Source organism: Gigantopelta aegis, chromosome 4 (genome assembly GCF_016097555.1).
Source record: "Gigantopelta aegis isolate Gae_Host chromosome 4, Gae_host_genome, whole genome shotgun sequence".
Lineage (NCBI taxonomy): Eukaryota > Metazoa > Mollusca > Gastropoda > Neomphalida > Peltospiridae > Gigantopelta > Gigantopelta aegis.
In genome coordinates, this window is record NC_054702.1 from 43,632,583 (window position 1) to 43,657,012 (window position 24,430).

At 37.5% G+C, this 24,430-nt stretch overlaps 1 protein-coding gene across 1 annotated transcript in view; it reads left to right on the forward strand.

The window, feature by feature from the left end:
• The window catches only part of LOC121370589 (importin subunit alpha-1-like), a 54,911-nt gene extending 33,716 nt beyond the window's left edge, over window positions 1-21,195 (forward strand). Inside the window, exons 7-12 of the mRNA XM_041495911.1 lie at window positions 10,492-10,702; window positions 13,470-13,579; window positions 14,014-14,190; window positions 14,907-15,089; window positions 17,422-17,571; window positions 18,760-21,195. Coding sequence (XP_041351845.1) covers window positions 10,492-10,702; window positions 13,470-13,579; window positions 14,014-14,190; window positions 14,907-15,089; window positions 17,422-17,571; window positions 18,760-18,855 — 927 coding nt within the window. The 3' untranslated portion in view covers window positions 18,856-21,195. The remainder of the gene's footprint in view (window positions 1-10,491; window positions 10,703-13,469; window positions 13,580-14,013; window positions 14,191-14,906; window positions 15,090-17,421; window positions 17,572-18,759) is intronic.
• The last annotated feature ends 3,235 nt before the right edge of the window (window positions 21,196-24,430 follow it).

Here is a 24,430-nt window from a genome sequence, read left to right on the forward strand (position 1 = left end):
CGAAGCCGGAGGTCTTCCGGTTTCACGCGTGGAGGTTATCAGGGCTTCCTTGCGACGCAGAGGTTTTTCGACAAGAATTGTGCATCTCGTCTCTTCAGCAAAGCGCAAATCTACCGAGTCGGTTTATCAGTGTCACTGGCGTATGTGGGTTCGTTGGGCGAACGCACGGGATTTCGATCCCTTATCGCCTACTGTCAACGATTTAGCGGAGTACTTTCTGGCGTTGGTCCAAGAAAGGAAACTTAAAGTCACGACAGTGAAAAGTCACAGAGCTGCGATTTTCACTACTCTTAAACAGTGTGGATGTCGTGACTTTTCTACCAACTTGGTGTTGCATGATTTACTTAAATCATTACAATCCACGGTTGAACGACCTTCCATTATTCCGAAATGGAATGTTTTTCTGGTGTTGCATGCTCTTAAGGGTGCGCCTTATGAGCCGTTGAGGTTTGCTAGTCTTCGTGCCTTGACGTGGAAGACTCTGTTTCTGGTTTCACTGGCAGCTTGTCGTCGGATCAGTGAGATACTTGCTTTTTTGCATGACTTGGTTGATTACAATTCGGACGGGTCTGTCACTTTACGTACCGACCCTATCTTTGTTGCTAAAAACCAGTCTCCAGGGGAAGAGTTTCCACCTACTGTCATTCACAGTTTATCTCGTACACTGTCATCTGATAACTCGGATAGACTTCTTTGCCCGGTGAGAGCATTGAAGTATTATTTGCAGCGTACGAAAAACCGGCGGCAGGGTAAAAAGAGATTGTTTATTTCTTATACCATTAGGCCGGGTGATGTCACAAAAAATGCTTTGTCTCGATGGATAGCAGCTACCATCAAGCTAGCATATGAGATGGCGGGTGATCATGTGTTACGGAATTTCTCTGTTAAACCACATGAGATCCGAGCCATTTCTGCTTCCCTGAATTTTCATGACTCTTTAGATATTATAAAGGTCATGAATGCAGGGGTTTGGAAAGGACGGCACACTTTTGACCGTTTCTATTTCCGGGATATGGCGGTTGGTCCTGACGGTACGCGTAGGATCCAGACAGTCATTGCGGCTCAACACGTCGTGTCTGTGCGCAGGGCAACGGAAAGGGGTCGACCTCTTTTCCGTCCGACTGCCATCGATTCACGCTTCGGACATGTTTAACACTCCACTCTTTTCTGAGGGATGGGTGTTTTTTTTTTTTGTAGTGTTGTCTACCGTTTCCTCGCCCTGGGGAGATGTTTTTCCTCCTCTTCATGGGGATGAGTTTTTCTTTTGGGAAGCCCCTTTTTATTCCCAAAAGTTTTTTGACTCCTTGTTACCGTATGTCGTGGTTACCGTATGTCGTGGTTCGTCCTATCTCCATGTCATTACTTCAAAGGAGCTTTTTGGGTACGGGTAAGTCCTCTATTTTCTTACCTCCTCCCATTAATGTTGAATTCACGTGCTCTAACGGTGTCATTGCACGTCCGTTATAGCATATTTGTTGTGCTAGCACAGTAAGTTGAATAAGACTATTAGAAAATTTGTTTCTAATTTTCATTATTATTCATACTTACCTAGTGCTAGCACAACAAACTATACCTCCGAGGGAAAGCCTCATAGGGGTGGGTGGACTTTGAACCGAGAATGAAGTTACAGGTAGCCCGTGCAAGGATAGCATTGCACATATCCGGCAAGGGAGAGAATTCTGCAGTGTGTAGGTATGACTCAGGTTGAATAGCATATTTGTTGTGCTAGCACTAGGTAAGTATGAATAATAATGAAAATTAGAAACAAATTTTCTAATATAGATTTAACTTTAGAAATTTAACCAATACTTCAAATATTTTGTGTATTGTATGTTGCGACCAAAAAAAAAGAAAGAAATTCGAAACAGGAAATAAAATTTTAGCTGTCAAATTCCCATTAAATAAAAGTATTTTGGAATTAATCTACTTTATTTAATTTGTTTAACACGCTTCTAAACCATTTGTGTCGTTAAGAGTATTATTTTGGCTTTGGATGTTCCTTTAAAATAATTTTATTATGGTTGCAACATAGAAACCATAAATATTTGATGTTCAAGATTTTGTTTTTAAAGAAGGGTAAACAGGATACATGTGTTTATATGATGAAATAAAACAACAAACATACTTTTGTAAAGCAAACTGTTACATTTATTTATTTTGTTTTCAAATTTAATGATGTTTGATACATGTATAATAACAGTTGCAACATGGATCACTATTCTAGATTTTGTTTTGCTAAAGGATACATAGGTTACATGGTGAATTAAAAACAACAAACATAAATATTTTTATTTACAAATCAAGTCCATTCAAATATGTACTGGTCTCGAATTGAGATTATGGGATGGCCAAGAACTTTCTTCACTTGACTGAGGTTGACCCAAGCTATATCGTCAACATTGGCCAGGTGAAGTAGCTTCCTCGACATCGCAGGAATTTTACATGGATATCATCTCCATCACTGTCAACATCCAAGACCTGCAAAAAAATAATATAATGTACACAAATGTCAATAATAGTAATATTTCCAATAAAATAAAGCAAAAATTAAATTTTTATGTTAACATGATTTCTAAAAAATCAATTTCAAAGATTTGAGGCTAATACAAGTATATCATACCTTTCCAACATATTCCTTTTGCCGTTTTCCATTCCCATAATTTACTGTGATCCAGGCACCTTTTGTCAATTTCCTGGAGAGAAAAGAAGCACTATTAAATATGAGATTATCGTTTACATATAATTGCCATAAATAAAATGAAACTTGGAAACAAAGAACGTTTGTCCTTTATGAAAATTTATCTACAAAAACATCTGTATAGGTTTGTAGATGGATTAATGAATCTAAAACTTAGTTCACACTAGACACATCAAAAATCAAAACATCACTTTACCTTGTTGATACATCCAGGTCATCCTCTAGATCCAGGGCTGGGGTGTCACCTATATCCAGGGCTGGGGTGTCACCTGTATCCAGGGCTGGGACATTGTCTATATCCAGGGTTGGGGTGTCGTCTACATCCAGGGCTGGGGTGTCGTCTACATCCAGGGCTGAGGTGTCGTCTACATCCAGGGCTGAGGTGTCGTTTACATCCAGGGCTAGGGTGTCGTCTACATCCAGGGCTGGGGTGTTGTCTACATCCAGGTCTGGGACTGGGGCTGGGGTGTCACCTATATCTGGGGCTGGGGTGTCACCTATATCCAGGGCTGGGGCGTCGTCTGTATCCAGGGCTGGGGCGTCGTCTGTATCCAGGGCTGGGGCGTCGTCTGTATCCAGGGCTGGGGCGTCGTCTACATCCAGGGCTGGGGCGTCGTCTACATCCAGGGCTGGGGTGTCACCTATATCTAGGGTTGGGGTGTCGTCTACATCCAGGGCTAAGATGCTATCCATCGCAGGGATGTCATCCACATCCAGATGTCTGAAACAACAACAAACCACAATATCCAGTTATAAGTATAAAATGATGAATTATATGTAGTTGACAAATAATGACTTTGGAAAATGTTTTAATTGAAATGGAAATGTGGACATTCAACAAGTTACAACATCCACAATATTTAACTTCAGATAAATGGGAAAAAAGAATTTATTTTATGCACGTAAAACATTCTATACTAGTTAAATGAAGTAATACTAAAACCCACTTTACCTGCATGACACGCCAGTAGAGATGGGGGCATCTGCCATGGACTCCTGCGACTGTTGGGGGACACACACTTTCACTGCCTTCTGTCCTGTACTCTGGAGCACATGGGTTGTGCATGGTCCACAAACCCTGGTGATCACACTCTCCCCTGATCTGGTGTCGCATTCTAGCAGACAAAGGCACGACAGATGCCTTGTCACGATCTGATGTCTTTAACACATTTGACTGAGTGGAATGTCCGAGTACCTTTAACAGTATCCACAGCGCTGTGTTTACGAGACCGGTTGATTTGCTCGACCCAGAAAAATGTCCGCAAAAAATGGGAACACCCTTCAGCTGGAGCCTGCTTGTTCAGTGACGATTGCTGGCAGTACTCAAACAAATCCTTTGCTGATGCAATGATGGCTTGTGCTGTTATTATGGCCGATGTTGCATGGTGTTTAACTACAGCACTCTCTCCATCTGAAGGGCCCTTGCCATGTCGGGAACCGAAAAAGTTCCGCTCCATTGTGCTGTTGAAATCGCGTATACAGGAGATGTCTGAGAATGGACCTTTACTCTTATATTGGCTTGCACAGCCATCTGTCAACTGGCAAGTGTGCTCAATGGACAAACCTCTTGTTTCTCTCAGGTGATGAACAGCACGTTTAGTGAAGTCATGAACTGCATGATAGTCATGCGTCCTATCTGATGAAATGAAAACAAGTGATTCCGTCACTGTCTCTTCACATGCAGAACACTTGTAATAGGTCAGTGGGGTGCACAGTCACCTGCTCGTGATGCCAGTGTGCAGCCTGAACTTCTTCTTGGTAGGTACATGCAAAGTTCTCTGCGAAATCCATCACCATACATACAGTGTTGGCAGGAAAGGGACTAGTGTTCTTTAGTGCAACAAACTGCTTGTGCTGCCAGTCTGCACGAAACAGATGTTCGGACAGAAAAGCCACCTCCGTCATGAGTTCATCCACTAACTCGCGAATACGACCTTTCTTTGTTACGAGCACCTTTCGTGTTACCTGCAAAATATAAAGAGGAATACTTTCATTAATAAAAGCAAACATTGTTCACAAAAATTACATCAATTGTAAATAATTTCTCCTTTACCACACACTTTTCTATAATTAGCAGCACTCTATGCTAATTTCTCCATCTTGGAGCCAGATAGCACCTACTTTTATTTTTATATAGATAATAGTTTAGTTGCCAGATGAACAACATTATCGCATATGCAACCAAATCCGTTGCAATATAGAGGGCTGAATCATATTTATACACACAAAAAAGGTGAGGTAAATATTAAAATCAGGTCCTACCTGTTTACCATTTGAAGCCACCATCCTGGACTCCCAACGATGCCAGGAAAGCTCGCCATTGTACTGCAGGAGAGGGCGAAGATGATATTCATCAAGTGAACACCACACTTGTCACAGGATCTGTAACAACAATTTTTGTTGTTGCCATCACAAGTAGTCAAAGTAACAGCATGCCTTTCATGTCTAATGCGACTGTTGTAGTCACATGTGGCAGCAACAGCATTGATACTGGTCAGCTTGAGATCTACATTTGTGCAGTACTCGCACAGACACTGGCGTAATCTGGCTTGTGCCATGAGTTTCACATTGGATGGTCTGCATTTGGCAAATGTCGAAAAGCTTATTTTATGGCCAGAAGTGCTGCAGAAATCTTTGTGCAGTTCATGCAACGGTTTCCGCAAAATAGCTGCAGCTTTCCCAGTCTTCTTGCTAACCAGTTTCTTATCAGGAAGGGATGTGGCAGTTTGCTCATAAAACACACTGGCTTGCTTTTCCACTTGTTTTGGTTTTTTCACTTTGGGGCGGACATCTTCATGGCGCTTCAGTGTTTTTCGGCTTATCCCAAGCATTGAACTTCGTTTAACTAATGTTCCACTTCCCTGGCAAACATTCAGCAGAACACGCTGCAAAGTTCTTGTTTCGCAAGCGACGTACAGACTGTACGAACAGACGACCAACTTTATGCTCTGCTGTCTGCACTGGCTCAGTACGTTTGAATAAACGTTGCTTTCTTGGAGATGCTTTTTTAATTAATGCCTTAACTGTCCAAACATATCTCCGAGGGCTTTTAGGGAGAGCAGCTTTAGCTCGATGGAGTGCTTTCCGTTGGGCATCAGGTGTTCTTTGTTCAAGATGGTTGCCATCTGGCTCATAATGCACTGATTTCGAATTTTTTGCTTGTTCAGCATCTTTTTTCTCCTTATATTTTAAACGCCTCCGTTCGTTCACTCTCCTCCTCTTTTGAGATGTCATCTGCTCTGCCTGCTTCTGCTTCTGATTGCGCCAAACGGCTCGTATCTCTTTAGCAGCAATATCATTCCGTGTTGTTACCCGTAACAGTGAAGATGTTGCCAATTCCTCTTTCTTCTTCTGCCTCGACTTTTGTACTCGGAGCCTTGACTTTTCTCTTTCTTCTGATTTTCGTTCATCGGACAGTTTAGCATGGTAGGCCTTGCATTTTGAAGCATTTTCTTCAAGATACCTCTTGTACCTTTCAGGTTGTTCGTTTTTCACTCTGTCTCTGTGGGCCTTAACTCTATCTGCATTAGAGAGCTTCTTCTTTTTTTTATGTAGTGGAGGAGGGTCTGGTGATGGACTTCTGTCTTTTTAGAGCAAGTCTGCTGCATCTTCTAGGTGACATCTAAATCTGTAAAAATAATATTAAAATAACATCACCTAACTTTACAAACAAATGCTGCAAAACAAAGAAATCATAAATAAACAAATCAATGAATCTGAAAATTAAGTAAATCTGAAAACAATCTAAAAGAATATGAACAGCAAAAATTATTTAATTTTTTGTAAAACAAAAATGACAAAAGGGAATTACAAATAATATTTACTGGTAAATCTTTAAAATGATATTGAATAAATTATTCTTGCTAATAAAAAAATTAAGTGAATAAACAAACACACCCCAAATCAATCCAAATTCTGTGTTTGCTTCCATGTTAAAATGGTAAAAGAAAATTCTAATAGGGAGGTTTAAAATAATTTATTTTAATTAACCTTTTTTTTTAAACTACATTATAAATATATGCATCTTTCCATTCAATAAAATTAAGTGACTTAATAAAACCAAATCCAGAATCAAATAATGTATATTTTTAGTTTCCATGTTACAACTGTAGTACTTTTATTAAAAAAAAAGGTCTTAATTGTTTTAAGATACTTTATTCAATACATTAAAAAGAAATTAAAGTGACAATACATTAATAAACAATCTTGTCAATCAATAAAATGTTTTAATAAGAATGAAATAAAAATAGTTTTAATTTTTCTATGTAACTCACTGCAACCAAATTTGAAAAAAATATAAACAAACATTATATTGAATATAACAGCATTATTTTAATCAACTGTAGGACACACAAAACACACTTAAAAGATGAGAAGACCACATATAGCTTCAATGTGCAAAACAACCGAAGTGCATCCTGTTGCAACAAAGAAACAATTACATTTGGTCTCTTGTTACAATCTTAATGAAAATTTGATTTATGTTTCAATACAAGTGATTTTTTAAAATCATTTTTAAATAATAATAGCATTAATGTAATGTATTTCTGACAAAAAATTAAATGACCAGTCACATTAACTAAAATAATCACAGCAAATAGGTTTGAGTCGGGGAAAATAGCTTGTACAGTGGACTGTTGCAACATGGATACCATGATAAATGGTTTCCGTTTGCGACCGTGCAATGTAAAATCCCAAAGACAGGCCATTATACTTTATGTAATATGAAGTATTATGTATAACATACTTTATTATATTATTTATTTCAGTTAGAAAAAGATTTGGCAACAAAAAATTAAATCAGAAGTTTATAAAACAACGAACTACTACATGTGTTACAGTCGTACAGAGAAATCTCCGGTACCGGTTTCTTAGTCGCGACTGTAACGCACGATCTAATTTTGCATAGCGCACAACAAACCCAGTGCTAAAAAAAAATATATATAACTGAAAAAACAACGACCATATTAATAACTGCTAAATACTGAAATACTAATGTAAACATTCTGTGTGAACAGTTTATAGATACGAGATTTCGTGCAACAACGTGTTCATTTGTAACATCGAAGCGACACACAGACGTTTCCTGAATCGACTGTAGCGCTGGTTGTTTTCCCGTGTAAATAAAACCACCGTGCAGACGTTTTAGTCATCTTAACTTAATTCACAACTTTGTTGTTGTTTACTTATTAAACTCAAAAGCCTATTATTTCTGAACTATATTTTATTGTATCAAAACATTGCATTCTTTGGGCAAGAGTCAAAACTGGCGTGGAAAAACAACTTCACCACCAACTGAAAATCGGGAATCGCTATGAAGTTAAGATGATAAAATATAATTCTAAAATATTACAAAACCATAAAATAAAGTTAATTAGTTTATACATGAAAAACAGACAGTATAGCAATTTGCATAACATATTCTTACCTTTAAGTGGTGTTGGTTGTGAATCCTGTATTCACGAAGAACGGTCGCAACATCGAAGCTACATGTGGAAGACAATTACTTGTGATAACGGTGTGCGTAAACAATGACAAAAACCCCGCCAAATTTACGTAGATTTAACGTTCCGCCAATGCTGCTGACTGAGTAAACTGGCAAAGTAGTGCTGAATAGCTTGCTCTTGGTATTAATAACTTTCTTTTGGTGTACAGTCGCTACATAAAAAAAATTGGAAACTATAGTTTCTCAATCAACTTTAAACATTCACAAACTCTGGAATATGTTTTGAAATTAGGGTACTGCATAACAACATTTAGATTTGATCATTCCAAGCAAGCATGAACAAATCATATAACTGATCACGTGATGTTGGTGCATTTTTCAACGTCTCTTATTTATAGAAGTTGTGTGGAAACCAAATGTTGCGACTAACATTATTTTGTAACGTTTCTAATTTAATAAATACTTGTCACAAATCAATCACAAATCAATCATACAACGATGTAGCTGTAGTGTAACACAATACTAACTAATTTAAGTTAAATGTCTTTAATAAAATGTCTTTGATAGATGCTGTAGCGAAGTAAAAACAGGACCTATCTTCTTGTCACAAATTGTTCGTGCTATAATTGGCTCATTTCTAGATTACGTGTCATCATTCAAAACAACACGCAACACACAGCACTAATATTATATATTTTATTTTTTTCATATAAACAAATAATAAAAATGGTATAAGTTTGTCCATTTCTTTGAATACAAACATTTTATTCAGTCTCAAAGTCGGAAATCTTTACCTGACCCCAATTTCTGAGAACAGCCCATTTACAAAAATATTGATCTCAAAATAACTATTAAAATGGATGACCGTTTGTCAGTGCTGTTTGTCCTTTGTCAACAATTTAGTTTATGCTCACAGCAGAAGTGACACTGTCTTGTTACAGTTTTCATCCCAAACCAAGTGCATTTCCACCCTGAACCCATAGACTGGTCCAAAACTTCCAACAATCATCAGGCTGCAAAATGACTGAGTTCGCATCGCAAAAAGCGATGCAAAATCTTGCGATCGCGATGCAATATTGTAACAATGACTAGCAGTTTGCGATGCATGTTTTTTGTAACCAAATTGATCTTTGAATTGAGATCGCGGGAGAAGAACGCACTTAGGGGTGTCGATTTTCTGTGATCGCAGCCAAGGTAACTGATTCGTCAATGATAAACATTTAAAAAATGTATCACAGTGTACAACCTTCTCACGTGTCTTAGTATTTCAAATAGAAAATACTGTCGGAATACGCGGAGATGTTTGACGTTTTAACAAGAACAAGAACAGTGACGTAACGTATTAGTTGCTACGTCATCGTGGTAACCTAATTTGCAAGCAGCTATGATCTTGTACACTGAACTTGTAGCCTACCGTGCACGCAAATATATTATGTTCACGAATTAAATATACCGCGAACATGCTGATAGCTCCGCGAATTTAATTACGCGTTAACTTATTTCCGATTTAGCTTTGAATAATGCCTATAGATACAAAACACAGCATTAACAGCTTGGCGTTTTTAATTTCGAATTGCCTCGGCAAATAATGTTCCGGTAAAATACGTATATATATCGTTTAAGAATTGTCAATTTTCATAACAAAAATGAACACCGAATACGTTGGAATGATCAGCCAAATGAGGAATTTTTCTCGGGCTTCAATCGCACTTTGGATCAGACATACAAATCAACTCAGGAAAGACTAAAAAAATCGCTTTTGAACAAGTTAGATGACCAAGCTGCTTAGCATAACCATTGACAAATAATATTCAGAAATATGTTGTACTATAAAAATTAACCCTGACATATCTATGCTATTTTCTATATAGCAAAAAAACAAACCAAAGTGAGATTCTCTGGTTGTGTGTGTAGAGGGGGAGGGGGAGGCAACTGCCCCCCCCCCCCCCCCCCCCCCCCCCCAATGACCTCTGGAGGATTCGGCCTTGTAAACAAGTGACAGTGATGACCCTTCACATGTACTGTTCTATACTTGTTTTACTTTGTGGTAAGCAGCCCACAATACAGATACATGTACAAGAAATATGCAATTTTATTGAAAATAATGTGTTTTTATTCATGTTTACTCATTTTATTAAAGTGCTAATCAATTTCCAATAGTTGCTAATCAATTCTCCATCCTGTAGGAAAAACTGCTAATCAAAATTTTAAAAACAAATTGCACCCTGATCAATCAAATAGCTTTATCTTGCATTATGTTAAGATGCCAATAGTTTAAACTGATCAATTTGGCTTACCCTTTATTTGTTTTATGTGTTTATTTAATTTCTGTCTTTAATGTTTGTAGGCTGGCTTCTTAAGGAATGTAACATGGACAATTTCAAACTTGTGCCGAAACAAGAACCCACCACCAAAATTTAAAACTGTGAAACAGTGTCTTCCAACTCTGTCCCGCCTGTTACATCATCAAGACCGAGAGGTGCTGGCTGACACGTGTTGGGCCATCTCATACCTTACTGATGGGACAAATGATAAAATACAGGAAGTTGTAGATGCTGGTTGGTTACTGTTCATTTTGTCAGTTTGATCTTCTTCTTTTTTACTACATGTATATAATAGTGAAGGTCCACAGGCCCTAATCTAGAATAGAAAAAGTAGAAGTTTTATAAAAACAGGCAATGTGAACATTTATCAGTACATTTCATAATGTTTTGTCACTCGGTTCAAATTGTCATATTTTTATTATCAAATAATAATATTTCCGGTAATAAACTTCTAAGTAACTGATAATTAATGTGCTATTGTTTTGTTAAATTGAAAGTAATTAGTATTTTTTGGCATTACTGAAATGACCGTTCCTGAGAAGACAGTATTGCTTGATGTACAGCCTTGCACCACACACCATCATGCTTGATATACAGCCTTGCACCAACACCATCATGCTTGATGTACAGCCTTGCACCACACTCCATCATATTTAATGTAGAGCCTTGCACCACACCAACATACTTGATATACAGCCTTGCACCAGACACCATCATGCTTGATGCACAGCCTTGCACCACACACCATCATGCTTGATGTGTACAGCCTTGCACCACACACCACCATGCTTGATGCACGGCCTTGCACCACACACCACCATGCTTGATGCACGGCCTTGCACCACACACCACCGTGCTGATGTACAGCCTTGCACCACACACCACCATGCTGATGTACAGCCTTGCACCACACACCACCATGCCTGATGTACAGCCTTGAACCACACACCATCATGCCTGATGTACAGCCTTGCACCACACACCATCATGCTTGATGTACGTCCTTGCACCACACACCATCATGCTTGATGTACGTCCTTGCACCACACCATCATGCTTGATGTACGTCCTTGCACCACACACAAACATGCTTGATGTACAGCCTTGCACCACACACAAACATGCTTGATGTGCGGCCTTGCGCCACACGACATGCTTGATGTATGGCGCCTTGCGCCACATACAAACATGCTTGATGTATGTCTTGCACCACACCTTCATGCTTGATGCACAGCCTTGCACCACACCTTCATGCTTGATGCACAGCCTTGCACCACACCTTCATGCTTGATGCACAGCCTTGCACCACACATCATGCTTGATGCACAGCCTTGCACCACACATCATGCTTGATGCACGGCCTTGCAACACACACTATCATGCTTGATGCACGGCCTTGCACCACACACTATCATGCTTGATGCACGGCCTTGCACCACACACTATCATGCTTGATGCATGGCCTTGCACCACACGCCGACATGCTTGATGTACGGCCTTGCACCACACACAAACATGCTTGATGTACGGCCTTGCACCACACACAAACATGCTTGATGTACGGCCTTGCACCACACACAAACATGCTTGATGTACGGCCTTGCACCACACACAAACATGCTTGATGTACGGCCTTGCGCCACACGACATGCTTGATGTGCGGCCTTGTACCACATGCCGACATGCTTGATGTACGGCCTTGCACCACACACAAACATGCTTGATGTACGGCCTTGCGCCACACGACATGCTTGATGTACGGCCTTGCACCACACACAAACATGCTTGATGTACGGCCTTGCGCCACACGACATGCTTGATGTGCGGCCTTGCACCACATGCCGACATGCTTGATGTACGGCCTTGCACCACACACAAACATGCTTGATGTACGGCCTTGCACCACACACAAACATGCTTGATGTACGGCCTTGCACCACACACAAACATGCTTGATGTACGGCCTTGCACCACACACAAACATGCTTGATGTACGGCCTTGCACCACACACAAACATGCTTGGTGTACGGCCTTGCGCCACACACAAACATGCTTGATGTGCGGCCTTGTACCACATGCCAACATGCTTGATGTACGGCCTTGTACCACATGCCGACATGCTTGATGTACATGCCGACATGCTTGATGTACAGCCTTGCACCACACACCATCATGCCTGATGTACAGCCTTTAAGGAGTTATCTGACCAATGTCTGTTTTATGGTAGTTTAAAAAAAAAAAATTGTATTAGCTTCAAAATATTGTGGCAACTTCCAACTTCTAACCATTGCAAATAACAAAGCACTTGGGCATTATCTCACCAGCTAAATACGGGTCTGGGCTCAGTTTTCCATTATGTTTTATTAATGCAAAATACAACTTAAGTTATAATTAAATGAATATTGTTAAATGCTTAATGTATGCTAATAGGATGTTTTCCACTGTCATGTTAATTCGTTTTGTCGTATTGCAAAATTGGTCCAGAATTTAATAATATAGGAATCCGATTGAGTATGTGCATTAAATTTGTCTAACAAGGGTGTAACCTTTTCATAACTACTTGAAAATCTGTTAGCCAGTCCTTGCTTCAAAAGCTTACGTTCCATAAATTAACCAGTTTAGTTAACACCTTGAATAAATGCATGCCATGTAGTGTCCTTTGCTCATTCCATACATATAATAAAATGTATACTATATTTGAAAAATGAAAACATCTACAATCTTTGCCTGAAACAGGTTATTCATGTGGCACTAAAGTAATTTTTAATGTGCAGTGACTTTGGGGGTTTTTGTGACCACAGTCAGTCATCTGATATATTTGTCTTCAGTTGCAGATTTAATTGGTTAGAACAGATGATTTTTTACTTACTTTCATTTGTTCATCTTGCAATTTATTTCATTTATATATTTATTTATATATGACCTTTATTTCAGGTATTGTACCTCAGCTGGTTTCACTGTTAACTTTAACCAATTGCCTTAGTTTGACCTTAATTTCAGGTATTGTACCTCAGCTGGTTTCACTGCTGATGGTGGATGAGGTGTCCGTGCTGACTCCAACTCTGAGATCTGTGGGTAATATTGTCACGGGGGATGACTTACAAACTCAGGTTTGTTCGCTTTTTGTACCCTCTGTTTTATAATTAACCTGATGTAATGGGTGTCAAATATTAGTCCCCGACAAATCCGCTAGCCCAATGCCCGGGGCTAGTGCTTTTTAACACAGGGCCAGTGACAAATGCAAAACCAGTAGCCTAATGAGCTAGTGGCTTTAAAAAACCCACAAAAACCCCCACACTAGCTCATGTTTTTCCTCCACTGATATACGTTTAATAAATGTTATTCTGATATTGGTCATCGCATAATGTCAACAAATCAATAAGTATATATTAATATTCTGTTTGAACTAGCTTGGCCTGTTTAATGTGCGTAGCAGTTTGGATGATAAATTCATAAGTTGCTGGGGGTTTTCAATAAAGCTTGATTGTATCGTTTGAACAACCACAATAAATTTTAATTAATCATGACATCATTTATGTTTCAGATTGTAATAGACAGTGGAGCTCTTGATGCATTTCCAAAACTCCTGACCCACACCAAAACAAATATCCAGAAAGAAGCAGCATGGACAATCTCCAATATCACTGCTGGAAATACATCGCAAATCCAAGCTGTTGTTGACAAATCATTGATTCCCCACATTGTCCATATTCTTGTCAACGTATGTAATTTTTAAAGATATCTACATGAATTTAGTCAAATTGTCCACTGACCAATTTTCATTAAGCCTGTAAATAATGGCTGATCATGAATGTTGTCTTGTTCAAATTTCAGTGCCTGAGAATAGTTAAAACAAAACTTGAACAACCTAATGTATTCATTTCTCAGGATATGCTGCTTGGCTTCTGGTATTTAAGCATGATTTGTCGTCTGTCTCTGTGTGTCTGTCTCTCTCTCTCTCATGTGTATCTGAAAGCCATTCTCAGTCTTTTGCCATGTTTGCTGCTTGCAATTTTGAAACTCATTTTAGACAGTCTGCAGGGGCCAATTGGAAATGGCTTACATTATGATCATGGGTTGTAATTTTTGGAATAGCCTAATTTCTCGTGCCCATTGAGAAACTGATTAAACTTTACTATGTTGTATTGGCTATAAATACAGTTATGTAAGGTATCGTCATTCCCCTGCCCACTACCAACCCTGGTCGGGCTGCTTATGTCCTCTTGCATTTGCCAAGCACGGGCCATGACCTAACCTGACCAATATCTTCGGCATCATACGGTGTTGAATTTTACATTGTAGCCATACTCCAGTGAACTAGAAATCTTTGAAATCTTCTTAACACATTTACCACAAAAGGGTCTAACTATATTAATATATCTTATAAAGTTGATTTTGTTTCTGTTAATATTCTCTGCATGATATTGTATGTTTTAGGGCGACTACAAGAGTCAGAAGGAAGCAGTTTGGGCGGTGACCAATTTAACATCTGGTGGTACTGTGGAACAGATAGCTTATGTGGTACAAATGGGCATCATTCCACCACTATGTGACCTCCTGGGGTCGAGAGAAGCCAAAGTGATCTTGGTCATTCTGGATGCATTTAACAATATTTTACATGTGAGTATTATGCATTGGAGAGAGTTCAGTTTAAATATTATGTACTTAACTATTTGTTTCATAATCTGCAATAATTATTGTAACTACTCGAGGCCTAAAGCATAATTAGATTCATATCATATTTGATATAATTGTAGGCATTTGTAAATGGCTAAATTGTTGAGAATGTGTTACCCAAGTAAAATGTACTGAAAACATATTTCATTTTGATACACAATGATGTCATGCAACGCATGACATGTCGAATAAAAACATCGGTATATGCTACCAGTGTATAATAATTATCATTCTTTGATAGGTCATTAAGATAATTCTTTTGGTCTTTGTAAAGGCACTGTCCTGAGTTTACAGCCATTTTAAAATGTTTCCAACTTAGTCTTTTTGGTGAATAAAATTAGATATCAAATACATTATCTTATTAAGAATACCAGCATCTGTATATCCAATGTGTTTGAGGTCGTTTGGTAATGTTAAGTCATTTTTAATTTTTCACTCTGTATTTTAACAATATTAACACCATATAAAATATTACCTACAACAATGTGGTCCAAATGATGTAGTGCTGCAACGATAAACCGCGATAATTGATCAGCTCGATACGAACCGCGGTACAGTTTTGCGTATCGCGAGTTTTATACGCTATTTTTTTTCCTTGTATTTTATTTGACTTGAAATAGGCAAATAAACAAACAAAAACCACATCATTTTATTAATTGGTGGTGACAGGAAGTGTAACTATCACGTTAAGCGTAGTCGGCTTACTTGTTGGCATACGAAGTGATAGGTCGGTTATACTTGGTTCTGACTTCTAAACAAAACGTGTTTAATGTCCATTGAAAATAACCAGTTAATGATAATTACAAGTAAATGTTTTGTTACTTACAAATTATCATTCATTGTTCATTTACGTTGGAATACGGCTACGGCTATCATCTTCAAAGAAATAAACCAACAAGTGAGAATCACACTTCGCTGTTTTTCACTGAACTCGGAATACTTCAGCCGATCGTTCAAAATACCTCGGCTAATAACCTCGGCTCTGGTTTGGTCAATCTGCCGAAACATAGCGACTCAATACGTACATTTCCGTGTTAAGCGAGCAGCAACGGAAAAGCCCGATAGTAAGGATTTCCGAATGTGACAATTTATAAATAGTTTGACACCGTCACACCGGTGTTCTAGTAGACAAGTATTGTGTTAAAAAATAAAAATATGGCCTAAAACATTTAGCCTGACAGCTGAAACTAATAAAAATCATTAAAAAGTTATGCCTTCTGTTTTCATTAAAAAAAAGACCCAACCCATAAATATTAAATTTAAATAATATCAACTATATTGCAATACATATTGCAATACGGTTTCTTATATCGCAATATATCGCAATACGGTTTTGACCGTATCGTTGCACCCCTAAAATGATGTGAATAACGTGTTCTTAGTCTTGTCGACAGTTATGTCCTAAGATTAAATATTCAACAATCCTGATTAGCATTGGTTTGTATCTGCGAAATAAGTAATAAAATGCATGTGATGTGACTTGAAAACATACAATTCCACAAGAAACTGTCGTAGCTTACATACTGTGAAACTTTAGTAGGACGACAACAAAAACCTTATCTATAGAAAAACTGATATTGTAATCAAGAAAATTAATGTTTAATTTTAGTCAAAAAGATTCCATGTGTTGTAAACGAGTTACAATGGTATCAAAACTCAGGATAGTTTTTATTGTAATTTCTATAGTTAATTTAAGTGTTAACCTACTTACTGAAGCAAGATAAATTGCCCAACATCACACAAGCCGAAACTATACTACATGCAGTGTATTCACTCATTGGTATTTTCCAACATTTTGCACATTTAATTGCCAGAAATAATAATAGAACAATTAAAACAATTTGATGGAGAATTGTGAGTTGAAAAAGTTTATGGCAAGTATTTTTGCTTTACAATGATAATGGAATGTCACGGTCATTTTGGAGAATGGATAGCCAATGGTGACTGCTAATTTGATAATTTAACCATTTTACCAACCACCAAATATGGGATATGAATTGTTAGTTTCACACATAAATTGAGTAAAACAACGTGATTGGGGAATAAAGGCCATGAATACTGACATCTGGACACAAATGTGCATAAGTAAATCTATAAATGTTTTGTACAATTTTAAGCATTTAAAAGTTGTACCCCTCAAAACTGTCACAAATTAATCTAGTAGTCAGAATGGTAATGTTATGTTCAACACATTTACATGTATGATGTTAAAACAATTAAACAGCAACTGTAGAATTTGTAGGTAACTTTAAAAAATTTAAACTTTGTTTTGAAGGCTGCAGAAAGAATTGGACAACATGAGCAAGTGTCAGAGTTAATCGAATCGGTGGGAGGTGTTGATAAAATAGAACATCTTCAAAATCATGAAAATGAGCAGGTTTACAAAGCAGCACTGGAGCTGATTGAAAAATACTTTGGTGGAGAAGTAAGTTCAGTTATTGTGGAAACATTTGTACATATAAATCCTAACTACAATATTTGTCATCCTTATGTCAGGATATCGGACCAGGTCAACATTGGTTGAAGTTTGATAAATGTTTACTTTAATAATATTCCCACTCTTTCGTGTCTTGAATAGGTTAATGTTTCTTTTATTGTGTAGTCATTTGTCTTTCACTTTCAATACGATTGTGAGTCTTTTGGCTACAAAAATTTGACCTTAGGTGGAACTAGTATCTTACAGTGATAGTATCTCACTGCACACCAAGCTCTAATCTAGCCAGTGAAATGGCAAGATTTGTTTTATATCTTTGGGTTACTGGCAGTAGTGAGAATTTGAGTTGCCATGTTATTTTGGACCTAATCCATTATCAGAAAATTATACAACAGACATTTGAGAAAACCAACTTTAGGCATAAGAATTTTCTGCGTTTATACCGGCGTCGTGGTAGGCCATCGGTCTACAGGCTGGTAGGTACTGGGTTCGGATCTGTCGAGGCATGGGATTTTTAATCCAGATACCGACTCCAAACCCTGAGTGAGTGCTCCGCAAGGCTCAATGGGTAGGTGTAAACCACTTGCACCGACCAGTGATCCATAACTGGTTCAACAAAGGCCATGGTTTGTGCTATCCTGCCTGGGAAGCGCAAATAAAAGATCCCTTGCTGCTAATCGGAAGAGTAGGCCATGTAATGGCGACAGTGGGTTTCCTCTCAAAATCTGTGGTCCTTAACCATATGTCTGACACCATATAACTGTAAAATAAAATGTGTTGAGTGCATCGTTAAATAAAACATTTCTTTTTTTTTGCTGCGTTTACATGGTTTACCGCGTTTTAGGGACGTTGGGTGAAATATCTTGGTGTGCTGCATATAAATACTCTGTTTGAAATCAAAGGGTATGGTTCTAGTGATCCTGAAGTATGCAACTTTTTATTTCAGGATGGTTTGCAATTTAACTTGTTTAAAAGTTTCTTAACTGACATTTGAACAGAATGGCGCTACGTGTAAAATATTGAGCCCTGTTGGAACCTTTGTCATGTCATGAAATTCAGCATTGCCACAAACTTATATTATACATTTACTACTAGATTTTATACATTAATATTTAAATTAGTTGAATTGTATATTATGTTGAAGGAATATTTAAATATATTGCATACTATATTTCATAGGAAGAAGATGAGAGCATTGCGCCAAGCCAGACTGCTGATGGTGCATTTGAGTTCAATGCAACACCCTCGGTGCCAGAACAAGGTTTCTCTTTTTAAGATAAAACTTATCAACTGACGGAATTCAAGTAATCATGGCTTCCTTTATCACTTGAAGTGTTTTGGAACACTGCTGATTTGTTAATTCACCTTTGTGGCCTAGTGGCACAACAATTACAAATACTTATTATACAGAAAACACTTTGCATAACAATGATGCATATTTTGAAACAGTTTAAAAAAAAACACGTATGTCTAAACTATTGTTTGCCTTATTTTGTTGCATTTCCCCACCCAAATGTTCTTTCTATCTCACACTTTCTTGTTTTGATCTCTTGACTTTCAGATCTTGACTTATTTGTACATTTCATTTCAACTTATACTTTAAGAATATTTTGTAAATAAAGAATTTACAGTCAAATTATTGAAAAAATTAACATTGACATTTTTTATAATGCCTATTAACACTAAACATTTCACGTTGCTCATTAGTGCTCCATTTATTTATATTGTTTATCATGCAACCATTTGGTGCATATTGCTCAGAACAGTGTTTATTGTCAAATGTTTTACAATATATATATATATATATATGTATACAACACATTTTTATAGAATTTGTAGTTAAAGGATATGATGAATGGAACAACGGTGATGCTTATTATTAAAATTACATGTGTCATAAAACTTATATTGATAAGTCTTGCTGATAAAGCACTATTTTTTTCAAAGTGACAAAAACCCAGCCGAAACAAACAAGACCTGTGACATCAGTGTGTGAAAACATTGAGTCACATGGTTGGCTTTTGCATGCATTCAAGCAGTGATTTTTGGACAGTTGAACTTAAAAACATAAGATAAACTATTTTATCTTCAATGATTATTGAAAACCTATATAATCTATTTGATATGAACTGGTGACCAGTGGGTGGAGGCACACCTAATAAAACCTGGATTTTAAGATGAAGTTGATCTTATTTTTTGGTTATTGTGACTTGAAAATTGTTCCATGGTCAATAGGAAGGTGCCAAAAAGTGGTGGGCACCCCCCCCCCCCCATATATATAAAAATACATGTATAAATATATAAAAACCATCGCTGCTGCTACAAAGTGACATTGAGCCCTTTTAGAACTGTTTGTCATGTTAATTGAGCTGGTTGATAAAGCAGTCAATTTACCGAGATTACTATCATTAGGGAACAAAAATTTGTTTTGTTTAACAACATCACTAGAGTATATTGATTTATTAATCATAGGCTATTGGATGTGAAACATTTGGTAATTTTGACTTGGTCTTAAGAGAGAAAACCTATATTTTTCCATTAGTGGCAAGGGATCTTTTATATGCACCGTTCCACAGACAGGATGGCACATACCACAGTGCACTGGCTGGGACTAGAAATAGCTCCATGGCCCTGCTGAATGGGATCTATCCCAGATCGACTGTATCAAGCAAGTGCTTTACCACTGGTTTACTTCCCACCCCCATTAGGGAACAAATGAAGGTTGATCTCATCCTTTTACAGTCCCATAACAATTTCGACACCTCGCTGAACACCACCATTTAATCAAAGTAAAGTTTGATTGTCTTGATCACCTTGTCTCTTTACCTACCTTTTCTCCATGCTTTAACACATGCAAAAGCTGAACCATGTGACTTATGTTTTCATTGACTGATGTCATGGGTCCTTTAGTAACAGGCAGACAAAATCAATATATTAAGTTAGCTTGCAGAAAAGGTAAATAAATGAATATTGAACCAATGTAACCAAACGCATGTCAAAGGTTCATGGTATCCTTTTAATACTGTGCTTTTGAAAAGGTACAAATTAATTGTGCAAAATGTTTAATTTTTTGTGAAAACCATCAACATTTTCTTTAACATAATTCACTGATTTATATCCTTAATAACAAGTTAAAAAAATATATACGGTATTACTGATTAAATATTGACATGGATGGTTAGTATTTGGGTGGGGGGAGGGGGTGGAGTTTCAAGATTTTTGCAGCTCGAGTTTAATGATTTTGGAAATGTTGAATAAAATGTTTTGATAGAATTGGCATCCGGGTTCAGTGCTTGAATGTTAAAAATAAGCATTCATTAATTGCAAGTGAAAATTAGTCGATAAATAGCTTCTTTGTTATAAAATAATTATGTTGAATTGTACATGTTGGGTCATGGAATGAAATTTGTGTTGTATAACTATATAGACTACAACATGCATTGAAATGGAGCAATAAGTCCACCACGTATGCATTTGAAACCTAAATGTATGGATTGCAATATTTAAATTATGCCTTTGTTTTTTTTTTGTTTTTAGCACTAAGCATTCATATTTTCAGCAAATTGAATTTGCTAGCACTCTTGTCTTTCTGTCACAATAAATTCATATTTTGATCGTATGTGTCTTTGACTTTTTGAAGTAAGCATGATTGTGAAGTAGATACAAGTAACCCTTTATAATCAGCCTGTACGTATTTGCTCCACTGTGACATTCATAGGTGGAGCTTTTCTAATACCAATTTGTCCAGCGTCCATCCGTTAACTTTTCCTTTGAAGTCTATCTTCTCCAGCAGTTTTGATTGAATTGTCTTCCAAGTTGGTACGATGACATCCACAAACTTAAGAGATAATTTTAAAATTCAAAATTTTTATTATTAAATAATAAATTAAAAAATATTTTTTCCTAGTTTGTTTTATATGATAGTTCTGAAACTTGATACTATGATTCTCTGAGAAAGTCTTAACAAACTAATTGATATTTTGGAAATTTAGAAATTGTGAAGTTTTATTAGTTAAAATCTCGGTTTTGATGGATAATTCTGAAACTAAGTATCCTTCAAACTAAGAAGTTTGAAAATTTATAATTTTTACAAAAATTTTAATGGTTTCAGTATGTACACTCATTTAGATACAGCAACATTTACTTGGGAGAGGGTAAAGCCAACCGATTAACAGCTGTGAAGTTTATATGCACGTTCTTGTTTGGAACCCCGTTCTTTGATGTACCATTAGTTTGGGCATTCAAAACCGTATGTCCGAGGACGATCAGTCTTATGCAGGCGCCCGTCTTATTTGTAATTTAGTAATTTTTCGTTTACACGAGTTAAGAGTAAAAACTTGTTTGCATGCAGTATATTTGTCGAGGGTATTCTGTCCACTGGGGTAAATTTGTTCCTTGGGGCAAAAGCCAAATTTTGAGGTGTTTAAATACAATTTATAAAGCAAGTGGGATATTTCATGACGTAATAGAACGAATACACGCTATACTACTATAGTATTAATCTGGGTGTGACTTCATCGTTAGTACAGATGGCAGACGGTGGTAAATGGGAAGAACCAGCATCTAGTGGACTTTAATCATATCACAAATAGGGCCTCCGTGAGTCCAAAATATTGGACTCTGGTACTCGGTACCCGACACTTGGATGATAATGAGACTAAGGAATAAAGAGCAATTATGCATGTTAATTTCAGCGCTGAACATGAATGCCAAATCATGCCATTGTAATGCATTTACAAACCGGTTGTTAAGTTCAGCATGTCTATAGTATACTATTATGATGGACGTACGGACGGCCAGATTAAAAAGAAAAACAAGCTCGTGATCATATAATTATTGTATAACTTTTATCGCTTATTAATTTCTGCTGGAATACATGTCCTACACTTGTACGAATACTCTGGACTTTAGTCTTGCTCGTGGAGATCCTAATCACGAACGTTTGATGTTTCATAGTAGAGAGCGAGAGCTCTAGGAAGTTTATATAGACAAATGTTGAGCCTCGGGGAAACATGGTATTGGTGTCATGATTACGATAGTAGAATATGGGTACTGGACAGATGCGCATTAATTAAATACACGACCAAATTTTAAAGGACAAAAGCTCAATAAATATAGTATTTATTTACTTTGCATTTGGTTTTGTCGCATTTTTGAGAAGTCAAAACCGATGCTTTTTCTCAGAGCTGAAAATATTGTCCTTTACAAAAAGTACAAGTTTTCAAGATTTCTTCAAAGTTCTCGAATTTTCCTCTTTACTTTGATTTTTGTAGACGGTTGTCATCTCCCACAGAATGTATGTGGCTGCCATGGCTTGCTCTTTCTGTAAACTATGAATGTCCAGTATACTTGATGAATAAACATCCTGTTAAGGAGGGTGCAACGGGAGACCTCGAACGCGTATGCATCCACCGAGAACGGTCTGACCGCGTGGACGTACTGGTTGTGTAGGTCGCATCAAAGCATCTCGGAAGCTCCCCTATATTTAGTATGTCTTGTTGAAAGGTCATTCCATTTGTACATGTTCTTTCTTCTGATTTGTCCACTGAGCATTTTAACGGTCACCATTTTTGTGTCCGTATCCCTGAATATAGTACTAATTTCGATGGCATACAATAATCCTGTGTTGCCAAGGTCTGTTATTTGTTCTTAGTTAAGACACTTCCGAACAGCGTTTACATAACATAAATTGCTTTCGGGGTTAATGAGATTTGCTCCACCTTGACTTTTGTTTTTAATTTATTTATTGCCCCCAGAAACTTAAATGCTGTTAAAGAGTTAAAGCCCTGATTCATCGTCTGAAAACTGTTATGCATCAATAAGGGGACTTAGCGCGTGCACACACCCTTTCTTTTTGTGAAATGCGTTTTGATGACAATTTACCATCTAGGGTTAATTTTGTGCTACAGGGCAAAAATGTCCAGGGATAAATAGGTACGACGAATTAGATAAATCCGTACCAAATATTACCTATCTATCGTATCTCGGGCATTCGGTTTACTACTAAGCTACATCTTCCCTTCTTGTTACTAGGTATGGAACCCAACCTTCCCCACCTTCCATACGAAGTGAAAACTTAAAGTTAAGCGTTTTGTTTTTGTTTAACAACACCACTAGAACAGATTTATTTATTAATCATCGGCTATTGGAGAGGAAACCTATTTTTCCATTAGTAGCAAGGGCTCTTTTATATTATGTACCATCCCACAGACAGAATAGCACATCCCACGTCCTTTGATAATACCATCGTGGTGCACTGGCTAGAGCGAGAAATAGTCCAATGGGCCCACCTACGGGAATTGATCCTAGACCAACCGCGAATCAGACGAGCACTTACCACTGGGTTACGTTCCGCCCTACATAATTTAATGTCTACTTTAGTATAGTTCTTCAAAAGGTAATAACATATTTAAAAAAAAAAATACAAGCTAAACTTCGAATCTACATACACTTTATCGTATAGTCTTAAATACTACAGAACAGTATAAGAACTTTACAGTTGTCAGTAGTGCATTATCAATATTGAACGAAATACCTGCACACTCAACCGAACGTTCTTCATATACAAAGAAAGAAAGACATGTTTTATTTAACGACGCACTCAACACATTTTATTTACGGTTATATGGTGTCGGACATATGGTTATGGACCATACAGATGTTAAGGGAGGAAACCCGCTGTCGCCATTTCATGGGCTACTCTTTCCGATTAGCAGCAAGGGATCTTTTATATGCACCATCCCACAGACAGGGTAGTACATACCACGGCCTTTGATATACCAGTCGTGGTGCACTGGCTGGAACGAGCAATAGCCCTATGGGCCCACTGACGCGGATCGATCCCACACCG